Source organism: Pagrus pagrus (genome assembly GCF_965226575.1).
Source record: "Pagrus pagrus genome assembly, chromosome: 8".
In the NCBI taxonomy this organism is placed as follows: domain Eukaryota; kingdom Metazoa; phylum Chordata; class Actinopteri; order Spariformes; family Sparidae; genus Pagrus; species Pagrus pagrus.
In genome coordinates, this window is record NC_140192.1 from 16,224,792 (window position 1) to 16,243,170 (window position 18,379).

At 41.0% G+C, this 18,379-nt stretch overlaps 1 protein-coding gene across 1 annotated transcript in view; it reads right to left on the reverse strand.

Moving 5' to 3' along the window:
• slc4a4a (solute carrier family 4 member 4a) overlaps positions 1-15,623 on the reverse strand; it is a 56,012-nt gene extending 40,389 nt beyond the window's left edge. The window contains exons 1-4 of the mRNA XM_084358970.1: positions 15,519-15,623; positions 14,741-14,838; positions 9,809-9,882; positions 4,289-4,462 (exon numbers count right to left, since the gene is read on the reverse strand). Coding sequence (XP_084215096.1) covers positions 4,289-4,462; positions 9,809-9,882; positions 14,741-14,757 — 265 coding nt within the window. The 5' untranslated portion in view covers positions 14,758-14,838; positions 15,519-15,623. The remainder of the gene's footprint in view (positions 1-4,288; positions 4,463-9,808; positions 9,883-14,740; positions 14,839-15,518) is intronic.
• Positions 15,624-18,379: the final 2,756 nt, after the last annotated feature.

Here is an 18,379-nt window from a genome sequence, read left to right on the forward strand (position 1 = left end):
ACACAGACACAGTGTGTTATTATCAAGACAACACATATTTCCAGTAAACAACCTTAAAATGAACTAGTGGCAACAGCGTACTTAATGGTTCACATCAAATAGAATATAATTGTACAAAAGTCTGTTTACACACAATAAAGTTAATGAACCGCCCACTGCACAACAAAACCAATTGTACTTTCTGCTCTCTATTTGTGTGACGCCAATTCACTGCGCATTTCGTAAACACCTCAATATCACGACTGATTTTTACCAAATATTCACAGCTACATGCTATTTCACCCCTATGAACCAGCAGAGTGCCACAGTGTTGACTGCTAACAACACGTCAATGCGCACGCCCTGCTGCCAACATAGTCGCATTTTCCATGAATGGAGAATTACCAGTGTTGCTGTAAACAAACCGAGGTGTGCAGGGTTTCACGCGTGTTCACCTCGAATGAGATTTTTTAGGAATCACAGATGGGATTTTACCCTTTGACATACATACCTATTCGATATCATGCAATGAAGTTTAAAGTTGGATGATTTGGAGTGTAGGGGAGACCGGGGATGGTTGAAACAGCATCACCAATAAGGGATAACATAAGAGTCATTTGATCAATTTCATGTATAACCACTCCCTCCCTGATCTTGCATGTGAATTTGCATGGCTGTGAGAAGAAGTGTGCAGATTTTACAGCCAAAACATAAATTTTTCAGTTAAGAAAGTAATTTTTTGGACCAAGTCTATATTTTGATTAGTACTGATACTGTTGAAGTTTGAATTAGGTAACTTGTAGCGGTTTAAAGTGTAGGTTCTTACGTAAAATGTGAGTCATTTCATCTATGCCAATTTCAAACCACCATGCTGATACAGCTAGCTAAACAATGGCTGACAGGGGTGGGGATGGTTGTAACACCTTATAAGAAAATGTTACAACCATCGTTATTAAAAATTCACATATTTTCTCTATCCTACTCCTTTTTTTTCAGTATGCCAAGACAGTGGGTGAGGAAAACGATTAGGGGCGTGTCTGCACATGTACTTAAAGTCGCATCAGATGAAGTGAGGCGGGGAAAAACTGCGAGGTCAGTCGCCAAAGACTGCTCCATCTGCCATGTGACACTGAGCAGGTACTGCAAGAAATTGCAAAACCTCGGAGAACAAGGTTCAAGAGAGCTGCCCAGTGTGGGCTATCACAGCAGTCAAAAAGTCTTCGATGCACAGCAAGAGGAGGTGTTGACTGGTTACTTGATTGAGGCAGCAGACTTGTGCTATGGACTCACTCCACGTGAGGTAGGCCTATTGAGCATTTGACAGTTGCAGATTAGTGTGTCCTAAGTAGGAATTAGTTACTACTGTATGCATCAGTTCTTTATGTATATGTGTTTAGGTGCCATGGGGTACAACTACCTGACTAACTAGTTTTACTTTCTTTTAGGTCAGGAAGTTTGCATATCAACTTGCGGTGGAGTACAACATCAAACACCCCCTCAAAAACCTACGTACATCCGTCACCGCTGTGACTCTGATCACTCTGATAAGATGACTAACACATACAGATACACACACTGTAATTTTACGAGGATTATGAGCTACTTCTGACCTCCTGCTGAAGGTTTCCATTTTTATGTGTATAACATTCATATCAGAATATGTTCTTTAAGAAAGCTCTTCTAACGTTAGGATCCACACCACTGACACTGTTCTTCATTTAGCCATCAGTGATGAGTTATTTTTGTTCTTAGTGAAGCACAGGAAGATGCTTTAGTGTTGGCACATGCACAATAAACCTATATAGATGCATCTTTTGTGGTGTGGTCTCAGTTTTTAGTTCTTCAATCTTACTGTTACAATTGACCCCAGGTTGTGTTACAACATACCCTGGTAGAGGGGTAGGTTGTAACAATGGCACTCCTTGCATTTGACATCAAATAATGAATTCTTTGATACAGTTGGAGAAGTTAAAAACATTGCTATTTGTAGTAGACAAATGAGGGTACTTTGTGTCAAAATTTGGGTGCCCTACCACAAACATTCTGCAAGTTATAGGAGCTGAGACAAAAATCCCCGGTCTCCCCTACATCTTAATATGGATCAGAACAGACAATCAAGCTGTAATTTACAAGTTAATCATTCAAACATAATCATGCATATTACATGCATTTCGTTACTTGGCAATTACGAAACCACCACCACGATTAAAAAAAAAGGCAACTGACAACATCCAAACACTCCTCGACGACGTTGTCCAGGCCGTGATCCATCTCACCTCCAAATACAGGCAGCAGTTTCAATCTTGTTAAACCAAGTGTGAGCAAATGAACCAGCAAGGCCAAAGAGTAACTGCAACGCTGTTTACTCTGGAGTATTTACACCACCAAAAACGCAGTCTTCATGGCCCCACGGACACGATCCATTAGCACTGGCGGGTACAACTGCATCCCTGCTAGGTCGGTGTAAATGCTCAGTGTCCACACACTTTGGTTGAGGCTTAGGGATCAGGTTAGGCTTTACAAGAGTAAAAACAGACAACAACTCTACCACTACCAGCAACAAAGAACCATCTTCAGGGTCGTTAAGTAGAATCGGCCTCTCAAGAACACAAATTTCTATGAACGAAGAGGTTGTATTGAAAACCTTTCTGTCACCTGTATTCTTTTCTGTATTGCAGTAGTAGTTCTTCTCCCAGACTGGGAGTCGAGACCCACCGAGGGGGTTGGAGGATAAAGCTGAAAAAAAATACATCTCTGCTACACCTATTCAGCTTTACCGTCAGGCCTCTAAAAACTGCTAAACTGAAACAATGTGAGAGGTAAACAACACTCTCACTGTATTGCTCGCACCGCATGGACATGATCAATCTGTGGGTCACAAGTGAGTGGGCATTGCTTGGTTTATAAGGGTCAAAGGCACAGTATCAGTTTGTAAGTCAGGGTAAAACTAAACCAGAATGTCAAAGGTTTATCATCATATGAATCAGTAACAGAAATGCTCAGATTACACTTGTGCTTTCCATTCCAAACAGCTAGCAACATGATATCTGAAACATAACATCAATAACCACGGCTTCAGCCACCTTGGAAGCTTATTACAGAGCGGTGCGTCCGCAGTTAGCTCGATACTTCTGACAGCGATCAAGGAACATGCCCAAAAATTGATGAAACTCACCATTTTTGCAAAATATGCATCATCACAGTCGGAAGCAACCACCAGATGGGTCGGCTGTAATCTATTCTCTGATTGGATTTATGTCCTGAAGAAAATCCCCCACATCAAGTGATGTGTACACATTGTAAAATCCAGTTCTGCCGTATTTTGGTCCTCTTGTCACTTCATGTGGAAGCAGGCATGTGTAAAATTACATCATCCACTAGAAATGAGAGTAGCCTGCCTCATTAGTGGATTTGATAGAAGGCCTGGACGCTTTAAGCTTTATTCACAGAGGACTACTGTTACAGAGACTTACCATTTATCCTCTTATTTTTTCCCCCCAAATTACTGCATGTTATTGCCATCAGAGGACCCCTGCCACCAAAGTTGAGACATAAATCTGTCGCTCCTAACCTTTTTGGCTTGTGGCCCTTCATGTCTACCAGCATATGTTTATGAACTGTGATAGAGCTGGACCCGGTAATCGCTTAATACTCTGGTTCTGGTTTCTTAAATGTGAATATTTTCTGATTTCTTTACTCCTCACGTCGATCCAAACATTAACTTGAACATGGCAGAGAAAAAAATGCTGACATCAGTAGGTGTTGGGCTTACATTTAAACCCACACCTCTCGTCACTGTCAGCCAGTGCAACCTTTCCCTCCTCCCCTTCTTTCTTAGGTTTCCCCTTAAGTGGCTCGAGCTCTTTGTCCAAGCATTTGCAGATCGCAGCAGCTGTGCCTGAGGGCACATCGTGCTTTACACACCAGCCAACCAAGACCTGCCTGCCCTAACATATATAGATGCTAACACACCCGCACGCACACAAAGACAGATACACTTATGTCGCGAACCAAGGACAAAAGCACAGCCAGGCATGCACTTACACACTGCACTCAGGAGACTCACATCAGCACTAGTACAGTTATATCTGAGCGGCCATTACTTCCGATGAAAATTCTCTCTGCTCTGTCGAAACAGACTTGTCACTCAGCAGGACATGCGCAGCTATTTCTGGCCACTAACTGGACTCAGCAACTTCTTTGGGGTCACTGGGAGTTACATGGGCTTTTTTCTGTAAAAGGGAGCAGGCTTCAGCAAAGACGGACATGAGTCCTAACCAGCTTTGACACAGAGTCCATCAGAACTTACTGAGAGGTTTGAGGATGCTGTTGCTGGCCTCATCGTTGTTTTCTGTGTCCGACTTGTCAGAGACGTTCTCCGTCAACCTCTCCTTTCTGTCCTTGTGGCTGGTTCTCCGACGGTGGCGCCGCCGCCGCCGATAACTCTTGGGCACGTGCACACCAATGTAAATGGTGTGGTGACCTGCAAAAAGCAAAAACAGCAGATTAACTCTCTGACATCCTGAGGAATTCAGATTGCTGCGATGGAAGTGATGCACCTGAACTTCACAGCTGACATTCTGAAAATGACAAGACATTCAAAATCCCCATCAGGAGGTGCTAAATTAGAAGCATCAACATTTTGGAAATTATGGCAGGATTTAAAGTGCTACAAAGCACAATCTTGACCATTTGTCCATTCAGTTAAACAGGGAACATTCTCACGTCTTCAAGAGAGCGTAGCAGAGCAGGGTTATAAGGGTTGCAGTTCACTGTCAAAACAAATATTTGGACAGAAAAAGAAGTAGGACGTAGCAGCGAAGACGCCAAGACTGCTTGCACGACTACATCCCTGTTATGCATGTTGGCACAATACCAACAGGACCTGCCGTTTAACCTGTAGTTGGGCGGTATAGGGTCAATAATGGCAAGCGGACCAGACTGTTTGCTAATAACATGCCATTCAAATGCTGGTCAGTTGGCTGATACTTAGATATGGCATCTGGCTCAGGGCATTTGCTCTTAACATAAATTTATTACTACTTCGGATTAAATTTCACACCTAAACATATCTGGTTGATACACTTTGTTAGTTTGTGTACATAATAAACAACCAAGCGTATAGTAAAGTGTATGTTCACCTACAACCTTGACAACATCTTTGGCACCACATGTTTATCCTTCCTAAGCAGAGGAAGACTATAGAAAGCAACCTTTTAGAGTAAACATCAAAAGTCCTCCCGAAACAAAGGGCTCTGTGCAATCAGTGTCAAACGTTGACTCTTGGAGCAGCGCTGAGCCAAGCACTGCACATGACCCGACCAGGAAGTGGCTGAACCCCTCAACACAACAAACAATGATCTCTCTCGGAGCACAAGAGCATTCTTTATTCACTCGTGCCACAATGCCTCGTTTTTTAAAGGGTTCATCTAAATTCACTGACACCGACCGTTCAGCATACCAAGCTAATGCTAAGCATCAGAGACAAGGAGGGTCTGAGAGGATTTGAGCTGTTTTACCTGAAGTGTGAAGGAATACTGTCAATCAGGGGGGATATTTTATTTGGTCGAGCTGCCTGCTCCTTTGTCTATGTTCTGTTTTTCAGATGAGGTTTTTAGTAATAATACACTGAGCAGATATCAGCCTGTTGTTAAATACCGGTTATCAGACATCAGCCTGTAGTCTGCGTGCATCATTATTACTCATGTGAAAGAAAATCTGATTAAAAACGTAAATAACACGCTAAACAAAAACTCAGTTTAGTCAGTTTATTTAAAAGATATAATAGATACAACTTTGCCCCTCATATGAAACATGAACTTTGTCATATGAGGAGGAACTCCCTAGAAGAACACAGACAGCTCGAGACAGACCCACATCACCCACACCAGAGCTCCTGCCCACCAGGCTTTTGGTTCAACAAACACGGTACCTGCTCTGTGTTTATGTGATAACATGAAAACACAAGATCAATCAGGCTAAAACCCTGCCGGCATCGTCTACAAAAGAGAGAAGGAAAAAAAAGAAGTCAAACTGAAATCATCTGCTCGAGGAAACAGGGAAAAAAAAAAGTTCGAAAAAAGTTGCTTAGAAGACCCCAGCAGATTAAACTGAAGATTGGATGGTATACTGTACCTTTCCATGTAGTCTGTGTTTACTCTTTTCACACCAGATGTTAAAATGGTTGTATAGATTTGAGTTTTTGTTGGCTGATACGTACATTTTTGTACTGAAACTGCCCTTTTTTATGTAACATTTAATGATTTGAACATTACAAATGTCAGGATCACAGTCAAGAGATTACTCCTACCCACTTCACCTCACTTCACTACAGGGAAACAGTAAACTTTTGACATCGATACTAGTCACGATTTTAGTGTGAATGGTAATTTTTGCATTTTTTTTTTTTTGCTGGGCAAAAAAAAAAAAATATTACGATGATGTGATTTTTGCTGGGGTTTGTACCAGACAACCATGTTCCCTTTATAGATTTATATAGAAGAACTAGATACCAAATGCAAAGGTGGAGCCCATTCAAACAGCGAGTGCATGCAGCAAAAAAGTTTCCTAGCTTCATGGTTTACTTCCTGGTTTTTTCGCAAGGGACTTAAAAAAAAAGGAAGGGTTATTACGTTGCTGAATCTTGCTTTGGGGTCGGGCCGTGGTGACGGCTGCATTGAAGTCAGTGGGAGATGCATGGAGAAACATACGATGGCTCCTTTCTATTAAGTGTCCCAGAAAGCCATGTCAGTGAGTGAGCATGCACAAAAACAGAGCCCTGGAACTGGCTCGCCTAAATGGAATGCAGCCATCCAGAAAGTTATAAAGTCTACCTGTGCTCAAAATGTCTGCCATGAAAAGGGTCAGTAAACTTTAATTTAACCTTTAAAGCTTAAAGTTGGGGTTGGTAAGATCAGAGAAAACAACAAGAGGAAACTAGATTCTTAAAGTATCCAACCTTTTACCTTCACACTTGTTTATCAATTAACATTAGAGCTGACCAAAGTCAAATTTGCCATGCAGCAAGTGGGCATTACAGCAAGACCCAGAAGCAGATGGCTGGTAACAAAAAGACAAGAGAGAAATAAAGACGACCGTGCTATTAGGGCTGACAGATGAGCAATAAAGCAGAGCGTGAAGACGTCTGCACAGGCTGGACGACGACTAGAAAGGAGGCGAGAGAATGAGAGGAGAGTGATGGAGGAGAGGGAATAAAAACTAGTCAAGTCAAGGAGCTGGAAAGGAAGATTTGCACACTGCCAGAGCAGCTTTGTGTTACGACTTCCTCTTCTTTTTTTGTGTGTGGAAGAGGAACTTCTTTTGGAGCTGCCCATAAGCACACACTGAATGAAATAAAATCCTTGTGTGTGCTGGGAGGTTTGTTTAGCTTGCTAGATTTCTGAGGAGAGGCAACGCCACCGCCAGTCTCCCCAGTAACCGCAATGCTGGGACCTGCCCAGACCAGTGGGGAGGATGGCAGCACGCCACACGGTGCCGACAGCATGCTAATACAAAACACATTTAAAAATACACTCGTGTTATGGAGGAGAGATGCTGATTGTTAGGCTTCTTGCCTTCTGACTCAGCTGTAACAGGCGATATCTTGAAACTTGCAAACATACATCACTTTTTCATAAAGTCATGCCAGATGTGAGAGTTTCGGTGCACAGGAGCTTGGACTACGTTACCCAGTCGTCTATCTTGAGCATTGAAAGTTGAGATACCAAATGTTTTGCTTGAGTGACACCGCAGACTAGTCCATGTCAGATAAAGATAATTTGGCCATTGGACCAAGGCTCCTCTCACAGACTTTTATCTCGTAGAATGTGTAAAATGTCAAGACAACCCCATCTCTCTCTGTTCAGTTTATCAGCCGGTCTTTGAGTCGGCTCTGAGCGAGCAGCGGGAGGAGCTCAACGGGAGACTCCAAAAAGAGATTTAGGCAGCAGTCGAGGACACGCGCAGACACAGCTCAGGCGCTGGTTACGCACAGGAAGTTAGAGAGATTGAAGGAGGGTTCAAGCTGAGGTGACACCCGGCAAAATGATGACCTCATGGGGGAAACTGCTGTGCAAATTTCAGTGTCGATTCTGTTATTTTAATCATGTGTGGTACTGACTTACTTTGAAGAGATCATTTAGTGCTTGCATATTGCATATTTTAGCCTTTTTACGACAAATGAATAATTTACAACCGTTGTTTTACTTTAATTTCTGTACAAAATGAAAATAAATAAGCAGATTTGGTAACACTTGCTAAGAACCATCATTAATAAATGGCAAATGTATAGGTAATTTAACTTTGGTTTATAGTTATTTCACTGTTAAACAATGAAATGCTTTCTAAACAGTTATCAAGGAATTGCTTATTGTAAAGTTGCAACTGATGTTTAAAAACCTTTACAACTGCTTGCTAAGTGATTTATAAAGCATTTCATTATTCGTTAACAGTGAAACTATTGTTAACTAAAGTTTGACTATAAATGTATTAATGATGGTGTTACACAGTTTGATTTGAAATCATGCTTGGTGTTCAGTGGGTTGGATACAGTCCAATAGATTAATACTGTACATAAATCAATGGAAGTCAGTGGTGGCCTGCAATGGTATAGTAATTAAGTATAAAAATAAATGAAACTCAACACGGTGTGTTTGGAATAAATGGAAAATACATGTTCTGGTAGCAAAGGAGCTAAAATTAGCAAAAGTACTGGTGCTGCCCTTTAATCAAGCACCATTATTGAATTATTGAAAACAATTAATTTGTGTAGCACTCCTTTCCCAGTTCAAGTTCAGTTTTCTCACTTTCATCATCTATCTGTTTTTTTGTTGAAATCTCCAACAACAAAGGGCCAGTGCTGGAGCCACTTCCGCCAAAGAAACAAAACAAAACGAAACATGAGGTTCTTAGATGGTTAAATTGGCTCCATGCCCGGCCCTTTAATCTGCTGGACTAGACCCAAAAAAACTGTGAAGCTGGGTGCTAATGTCATCCCCATATAAACCTGACCTTGCACCCAGGCAACAGGAAGCATCATGAGCAGCGAGGCGAGCTTGAAAAAATCTAAATGGACCACTGAATCAAGGCTCAATTAGCTGGCTCTATGCCAAGTGGGTCAGAAATGAGAGAAAGGTGGTATTTATTGGACAGTTCGCAAGGAAAACCTACAGCACATTGTTCTGAAACAATGGGTTCTCTTTAACAATCGGACTGAACATTTAGAAATATTAAATCAACAACAAAAGACGACTCCACGTGCTCATCTGACTGTTTTATCAATAAGAACTTATGCATATTTAATTGTCTGGCAGGTTCACTCAATTTTGAGATCTTACAACTGCTGAACAAGATCCATAATTAATTTGTTAAATAAAAGCAAAATCTACTGTGATGAGAAATTCCCTTCAACTTGCGTCATTTTAGAGCACTGGAAGATTTTCTTTCCTTTCTCTTTGTTGTTCTGTAGGTCTTTGAGGATTAGAGGTGAGGTAAACACAGGATCACATGCTCCGTGTTCTACATCTTTCTCGTGCCAGCTCGCTAAACAGGTGAGGTCACGGTGTACGTGCAGGAAGTGCGCGCCATTTGGCAGTCTCCAAAAGGCTAAATGACGCTCTTCCTGCCTCTCTCAATGAGCGCCCCCCGCTTTGAAACATACTAGTCAGAAGAACGGAGTTGCTTAGGAAAAACAAGAAGAATAATCTCTAAGAGGCTACAAAGCAAATGATTGTTTGGTTTTAGGTGGCATAGTTTTTAAAGAAAGTAAACAAATATTTCTGAAAGGAGTTCAGACATTTTTGATGGCATGTAGAGAAACAGGTAAACTTACCCTCTACCTCCTCCTCGTCACAGATGTGCTTGACTAAGGACGCCCCCCGGTCCAGCACCGCCTCGTCCTCCATCCTGTAGTAGTAAAAGAGGAAGAAAGACTGCTCACACTTCTCTTCCAGTGACAACGTGGAGCCATAGCGCTTCGGCTCGTTCACCTGCAGTAAGTTGGGACTGGGGCTCAGTCTGGTGCTGCTGGTGGCGCTCATCTCCACCCATTAAAGACTCATTGACACACCGCGGAGCCCTGAGACAGCACCTTAAAAGATCTGCTCTTGAGTGTGTGAGTAAACTCCCCTCAAGTGTGAGAATGTGTGTTGTCCTTGACGAGGGCAAAGTGCGCAGTCGATAGGTACGATGTAATGGATTTAATCTCGCGGAGGGGGGTGAGGGAGAGGACAGGAAGTCTCTGCTAATTGAGTGTGATGGCCAGAGTGGTGCTGCTCATGCGTAGAAAACGCCCAGTTGACTGAGACTGGAACCCCTCGAAATCTGGATCTAACTGTCTGCACTTCACCTGCTAGACACTGAATCAAGGTGTTGAGTTTTATTACTTGAAACAAAAAAAAATCTGAAAAAGTTTCAGGTAGTGTTGCATCTTATCAGTCACACGCCCACACACACACACACTCACACAACAAAGCCTCTCCATCTGGTCGGTAATGCCTGCCAGCCCCCCTCTCCACCGCCTTCCACCTTAGAAACAAGTGGGGCAACACATGTCTGTCTACTCATCCGCCCTTACAGGATTACGCCGGCTTTACTTAAGTGACAAGACACACACACACACACACACACACACACACACACACACACACAAGCCCATGACAGGCCAGCGTGTCGCAGCCTCCGCTGCTCTCCAAGACGACTCCACACGCCTTAAATCTCACCTTTAACTGTTTCCCGACAAACATCGTCAGACGCGGAAAAGGATCATAAGAAATGTTGCATTCAGGTGGCTGAAGAGAAGTTTGTTTGTTTTTGTGGCGAGGCGAGGGCTACACAGTGTGTACTCTCTCTGCTACTTGCACGCTGAGTGAGTGGCTGCCATGAAATTTGAAATGTGAAATTTGTGACGTGTTGGGCGATATAACCATATTATGTATCAAGTTACATGATATGTATCTCGACATATTTAAATCTCACACTGCTAGGACTGGGTGATAAAATCAACCATTACGATATTTTGGAACAAATACCTGGATATTGATATTGTGACCATCGGTACCTTCACCAAATATTAGCACAACTACACTATTTGATAAATCATCAGTAATGTGGGTACAATGACTAAGTGGGTAAGTGTTAGAGCAAGTAGAGCAGTTTGGCAAGTTCGGAAAATTACATCACTTTACTCTAATGCAGAACCAGGAAGAGACAACAGTTCATGATATAAGACTTATCCAAAATCTAAAATGATGGCAGTGATTTAATGTTGGAACTGTGTCCGCTCCTGAGGAGATACACGTGCATTTGATATGACGATGCCATTAATACTTTGAGTAATGTTCTCCAGCCACTTAGTCCATTTAGGTCAAAGTGGACAGGACCGCATAGTGGGCAGATACCCTGAACACAACAGTCTCAGAGGTCAAAGGTCAGCGACAGAACAATACTCTTCCAGCTGGTCTGGATTCAGCGTCCTGCTCAGTGTGAGAAGACATTCTCTGCATTCTCTGCTCACACGCCGCGTAATCTTAATGTCACATATACGAATAGATTCAGTTCATCTGTGTCTTGGTTTGAAATATTATAAAGACATAACAGGAAGGAAAGTGCGTCTGCAATAATCCTACTGTCGCCATATTATCAGTGTTATTTTAACTCTGAGACAAAGTATTTCCATGCAATCACCCTTTGAACATAACAACTTTGTGTGTGGACAAACACTCTCCAATTCAGTCGTATGAGTTGACAAAAGAAGCTTTATCATTCTAGAAGTAAAGCTTTTCAAGGTATTTTTGTTTGTTTTGCCATCTTCACAGCGCACTTAACACCAAATGTATGATGTACTGCTTGATTGCTGTTCCTGGAAGAATGTGTGTCCAAAACTAAACTTACACACCTGCTTTCTAGTCTATCATAAGAGGTGGAAAAAAGACAAAATGCAAACAAAATGCCTGGAGAAAGTTTTTGTTCTTTCTAACTGAAGCATTTTTCAGTAGCTTGGTCAATTTAATACCATTACCTAAACACTCGGCTGATTGATTACCCCAAATCAACTACTTATCAAGCTTAATTTCTATTGTGTCCACTCTGGGTGAACTTGCAAAAACACCATGATGATTCAGCCACAGTTAAAAGCTGGTACCAGCTTTCCTTCTAGCACTGGCCTTCCTACTTCCTCCATTGCCACCTATGGAACAATCCTGGACATAACAGGCTGAACTCCCCTCAGCCTGAGCTGACCACCCACACATGATGTGAGACTACAACTCCACTCAGTCTCATTGTTGCATATGAGCAATGTATTATGTTATGTTGTACTTTTTTTTTTTTTTTTTTTTTGCCTTGTCCCCTTTGCCCTGCTTTGTCTGTTTCTACTTGAGAAAGTGATTTTCCAGACACATCAGAGCCTGACTGATACTGGCTGATGCTGATACTGTTATGAGGGAGTAAAAAATCACTTTATCGGACAGTATTCGATGTCTACTGTATACATATATATATATATATATATATATATATAAAACACATTTTTTATAATGATCCCTCAAGTGTGGTTATTATCATCAACCCTGTTTCCTGCATTAAGTTCTATAAGAAAAAGGTTTCATATTGGCACATATCAGACAATATATGCACAGATATCTGTGATAGGCCAATATTTGCCTTAACCTCCAGCTTGATATATCTCTTTGAAGATCACGTGTCCCTTTTCCTAGAATTTATTTTATTTTGAGGCAAAACAATCAGCCGACAATCATGTCTGAGGGCCCGTTTCAGTAGCAGAAAGGAAAAGACTGATACAAATTATTTGACGTTGCTTCTTGTTTTGGTTTTTATGGTATTGTCATTCTCCCTAATGATAGTCTTTGGCTTTAAAGATTATACTCAACAAAAGAGAATATAGGCTAGGCATGTAAAAAAAAAAACATTAGCTACCATTAGCGAATGATTGATGTTTTAATTATCTGTGCAGGCAATGGCTTTAACACACAAGCAGCAAGTGCAGGACTATATGGTGCAAAATCCTATCTTTGAATGCTTGTGTCCTTTGCAGGTAATAAGGCCACAATGCAGAGTAACTTTTATTTTTATGCTCGTATACACGTCTACTTCCATTCCTTCTACTATTACAGTATCAGGAAAAATGGATTTTGTTTTAAGAGACACTATCCACTACACGATAATACTTGTTCAGGATTTGATGCCAATGACTTGTGACTTGACACCGACTTGGTCCAAGTGTGGAATTCACTTTGTTTATCTGGGGTTTCTTTAGACGTGGAAAAATGCTTTTTTCATCCTCACCTCTGCCTTTTAAGTTTTAGATCACTGCAATAATTTTACCGTCAAAATCCCTTATAGCTGCACAGGATACATCTCGATTTCACATCATGTCTATTTATCAGAATATAAGAAGAAACGGGACCAAGGAATGCAGATTATATCACTGTCAGCTATGCTTTGAAGAGTGTAAAAGTATTTCAATGTGGATTCATTCTCTAATCAATATTTTGGCTATGTATATGTGGATGATCAATAGCTAAACCCTCAAATCACCTCATTACAAGCTGTGCAAGCAATCAAAACTTAACAAGCTGTTACTTTGCACTCCTGATTGTATATTAGCTGCTATCTGTCTTTCACTTCACAGATAACTTATCAGGCTGCCTGTCCTTGTAGGGCCCACAGTAATCTGCATGTAGCCTACATTCACTATCTGTTTGGAGAGGAGAGTGTGTTCTCTGTACCCAAGCTGATGCAACTGTCAACTGCGTGTCCAAACCCCGGAGACATCACACGGCCTGAAGGCATCAGGACTGTGTTACGGTATTCAGTATCTGCCGTACTCGTCACGCATGAGATATGAATACATGTATCTAGTATCCCGTTCTCCAATCAAGTTTGAAAAGTCAAATCCTGCAAGCAATGGAGGCAAAATGTCATCAGATATCAGATTTCCCTGAACCTCAAAAGGGCTTCTGCACACAATAAAAAAGATAGATACAGTTTTTGTTGGATGATAGCCACACTGGGGGTTTAGTCTGGCAGTAGTTTTCACTGTGCACAAGGTTGAAATTCAAGATCAATTGTTGCCCAAAGTTTCCACTGCTTACTTGAAATGAAGGGGGATCACGTGGGACACAAAAAGCAGGATTCAGCTGGGATTTAACGTCCTTGAATTGTGGTTTCAATATCATCATGACAAATTGTCGGATATTTGTCAGAATTTGCATTTTAAATCATATATTCCTGAATATATAATATCCGCTTTTCCCCCTTTTTTTGTGTTTTGGATGTCTGTGCAGCACTAGACCTGTAGATTAACATTTTTACAATCAGAAAAATTAGCAGAGACAACACAGGATCCAGATGATGGAATGAATTCAAACTCTTGTGGCCACGGATTACCCTTGAGTTAAATCGATCCAACAGCTTGGTAGTAGTCCACTTTTAAAAACGAGCAAATAAATCAAACGTAGACGGTTTTCCTCTAAGATCCCATGTATTTTAGCGTTGTGCTTCAAAACTGTATGTTACGGCTAGGACCCCTGCAGAGGAATTACATGACTGCTCATATCTTGATGCCATTTGTTAACTCCTAACCTTAATATGATTTCAATGATCCGTCAGCATTCACAGCTCCTTACATTCAAGCACAGGTAGGTGTTTATAGACTCTTCTATGCCTCATTCTATTTATTTAAAGTTAAGCAGCTCTGCGTAGAGTGAAGAGCGCTCCTGTAAAGCTTATTGATGTCACTTACTTCTTGCTGCCGCTCATCTCTTCAGGTTGCGTGTGATAAATCTCCTTACTGAATGTGCTGAGCAGAGCTGATCACCAGAGCGGCTGCTGATGTTTGACCTGACAGGAGTAACACAGGGGGAGGTCATTTCTCTGCTCTAGTTGGACTCTAACAGTCGTTCACAACCAAGGTGCTTGACTGAAAGCAAAAGTCCCTCAGGGATATCAAACAGCACAGGGAGACTTATTATGGGATGGTCATTTAAATACACAATACTGTAAAATATGATCACAGGAGTACCACAGGCACTTTTATAAAAGGAAAAACACAATGCTGACACTCTCTTCCTGAACTGTGGTAATCATGTTGAACAATTCATGACACTTCATACAACAACAGCAGACTTTATAACACGATGCAGCTGCTTTGGCTGCAGAAATCTAACAGTAAACAGCACATTAGTTTGAAATAACACTATAAATCACGATAACTGGCCCTATACGAGCCGCCTGACCAAAACAAACCACACTCCAGCTGCGCATTTACGCACAAGCCCGCCTTTAATCGTGTGATAAATTAAGTGTTTAAATACAGCTTTAGAGGCACGCGGATTGCGCGACTCGAAAAAGTGGCATAAACCTCGAAAGTCCTGAAGGCACCAGTGACAGGCTGTGAGACAACGCACAGGAACATTATGGTGATTTATGTTCGGGGCGCCTCCTCACACATGCACACAAGGCCCGGAGACATTAGTTTCAGTCAACAAGTCAACAAGGCGGAACAAGAGGAAAGAACTCACCGCTGTATACTTGATCTTTGGCTCCGTGTGTGTTTGGCTCTCGGTGTCACCCCTGCGGTGGCATGAAGGTAAAGAAGTCTACTCCCACTGCTCGCCGGAGTTTGTATGTGGCATTGTGCGGCGCTCAGCATGCTGCCGCCTCTATCTGCTGGACCGTCCTTCTGTCAACGCCACTCCTCCGGTGGGAGGTCAAACTGCTCCGCTGCTGCTGGCACCATCATCACTCTTCATCTTCATCACCCCCATCCAACCACCCCACCCACCGCAATCCCTTTAATTGAATCAAGTCATTGTACAGGTGTGAAAGCGCACAGTTCAACATGAATGTGTGTGCGTAATTGAAAACATTAGACCATAAGAAGATATGTATAGCTTTGTAAAGTTAAAACCAGTCATGAAAATAAGAAGTTGGTTAAATAATGATATAATAGGGAGCACGTACAGATAATATATACACACATATATATATCCAAATTAGATAAAGCGTTTTACATTCTGGAAAAACACTTTAAAAATGTTTAAATGTCACTGATTTGTGGAGCCACAGTTGAATAAATCCTAGGTTAGGTGTTCTTGTTGTATCAAATACAAATACAAATACAAATACATGATAACTGTTTCATATGTTTTGGCCATAAAGGTACTGTTATTGTGGTTTTTGTTTTGTTTACATATAAAACATTACTGTCATATTCCTAAACTATTCCCTCTGGGATATCTGTCCAGCATCTCTCTCCACTGTATTGCAGGATTACTGCAGGGTTCTCCTATGAGACGCTTGATGGGATTGTACAGTACAGTTCAGCTGTGAATTATGGATCTTAAATCTGCAGCGCCACCTGTTGGAGGCATGCATCATGGCAAGATCAGCTGTCATTGCCTTCATACTATACATTCATTAAACAGCCAATCATGGATTGTTATGGCAGCCTTAATTTAACAGGTGAAACAGCAATCAGCTGAGCACAATAGTTATTTAGATGATTATTAAACGCTGTGTCGAGATTCATGAACTACTGAGCATTTCTTTTCACATCATGACTTATATCAGCCTGTGTGTCATGCTGTATATGGCTTTCAACATCGCAAAAGTACATCTCCCTCATAAATCTATATAATCTGACATTTTAAAAATCTTACATGTCAGGGATAAGTCACAGCAAAATAATAAAGACAAAGATTAGGCTAAGGGTTATCAAGATATTTACCAGTATGACCAACTTCAGGGTGAATCTGCCTCTAAGTCAAATGCTCACCTTCCTGGTTATGACTCGCAGATGATAATTTCCCCCAAAATATGATCATTTTAAGCCTCTGGTACAATAGTCGAACATTTCCAACGCTTCACTTCAATAATAAGTGTCAGCCTGTCATCTCCCTCGTCAAGCTGCCAGTACGCCTCTTCTGAAAGAATACAAAAAGTTTACATCTTTAAGCAGCTTCATTGTTGCAGCCACTGTTGCAGACAGAAGGACTCCAGCTGATGGACGTGCAGCCTTGATGGCTAGCATGTTAGCAAACAGTTGACAGAGATGTACAGTGTACAGACATACAGTGTCTATATAGAAGTCAAACTGTTACTGCACATTGTGAACAAAAATACAACAGTGCAAGGGTGCAGAGTGCAAAGAGCACTGGGGATGTGCTTCTGCCATCAAAATGTAAAACCAAAATTCACTTAGGCCTCCTTTAAGTTCTGGTTTGTTCTCCATCACAGATATTACTTTATCTTTCTCACCAACTTTGGTTCTGATAAACCCGATGAACTCGAGTGAATGTTGTTTTCTGAAAACAGCTGTCTGCTGATACCGGCAAGACTGAACATGCAGTTAATGAGGCGTTAAATCAAAACAATGAGCTGAAAGAGACCATAGAGCTACAGAAGCGCGATAACTCTTTTTGGTTGTGTCGTTATAAACGTCTCTACATCATCATTTGATCTCGCTGATGTTAAAATAGTGATTAGTGATGTTCAAAAGAAATGTTGAATGGTTTTCTGAAAGGGCAAAGCCATCATGATATAATTAAATTAACATGTATTAACATGTTACATACTCTTCCAGATCTTAATGTGTCACATATATCATCCAGTTCAGGTTTGTACATGTTTAACGTGTCATTCTGGATGAAGAAGAGCGTTTTACTAATTAGAAAGAACACACTTGCACTGATGGCCGAGTGTAAGATTCGTCTTGTGAAAAAATCAAGTTGATTTATTGTTTTTGTGCTTCAGATGTTGGATGTTGTGTGTGTCATCTACAGTAAAACACGCTGTGATACCTGATATTTTTTGGAAAGTTAGGGACTGTTGCCAAAACATGGCCAGGAGAGGGACTCCTGCTGTCATGTGACTTCGTTGTCTGAGAGTCATCATCTGTCTGCGCCACGAGTCTGATGTGACATTTCATATCAACAATTTATCTTGTGTTATATTTATGTTTTAAAAATATTTATGTTTCAAAATCTTCATAAATACATTGTGGGTTAAATTCTTCTTTATTTATTAAAATATACAGATTGTATATAATAAAATATATTGCAAACATTTGGCTATGTTGAGCAGAATTTCGCACATAAATCAAAGATTAGTATGATTTATTTTATATGCATTACATCATGTGCTGTATTCATGATTTAATGTAACTACGTAGTTTTTTTTTTATTACATTTTTTGGCTGCTTCTGTATTTTTTGTGTCCCATAAGACATTTAGGCTCAGCATCTACATGTGTTTGACATAATTTAATTGATTAATGAGTCATACATGAGGCAAGTTTTCTTTTTTTCTCAAATCACACCTTCCTGACGCGTCACATGAGCCAAATACTGAAGTTAATTACAAAAAAACACCAGAAATAATAA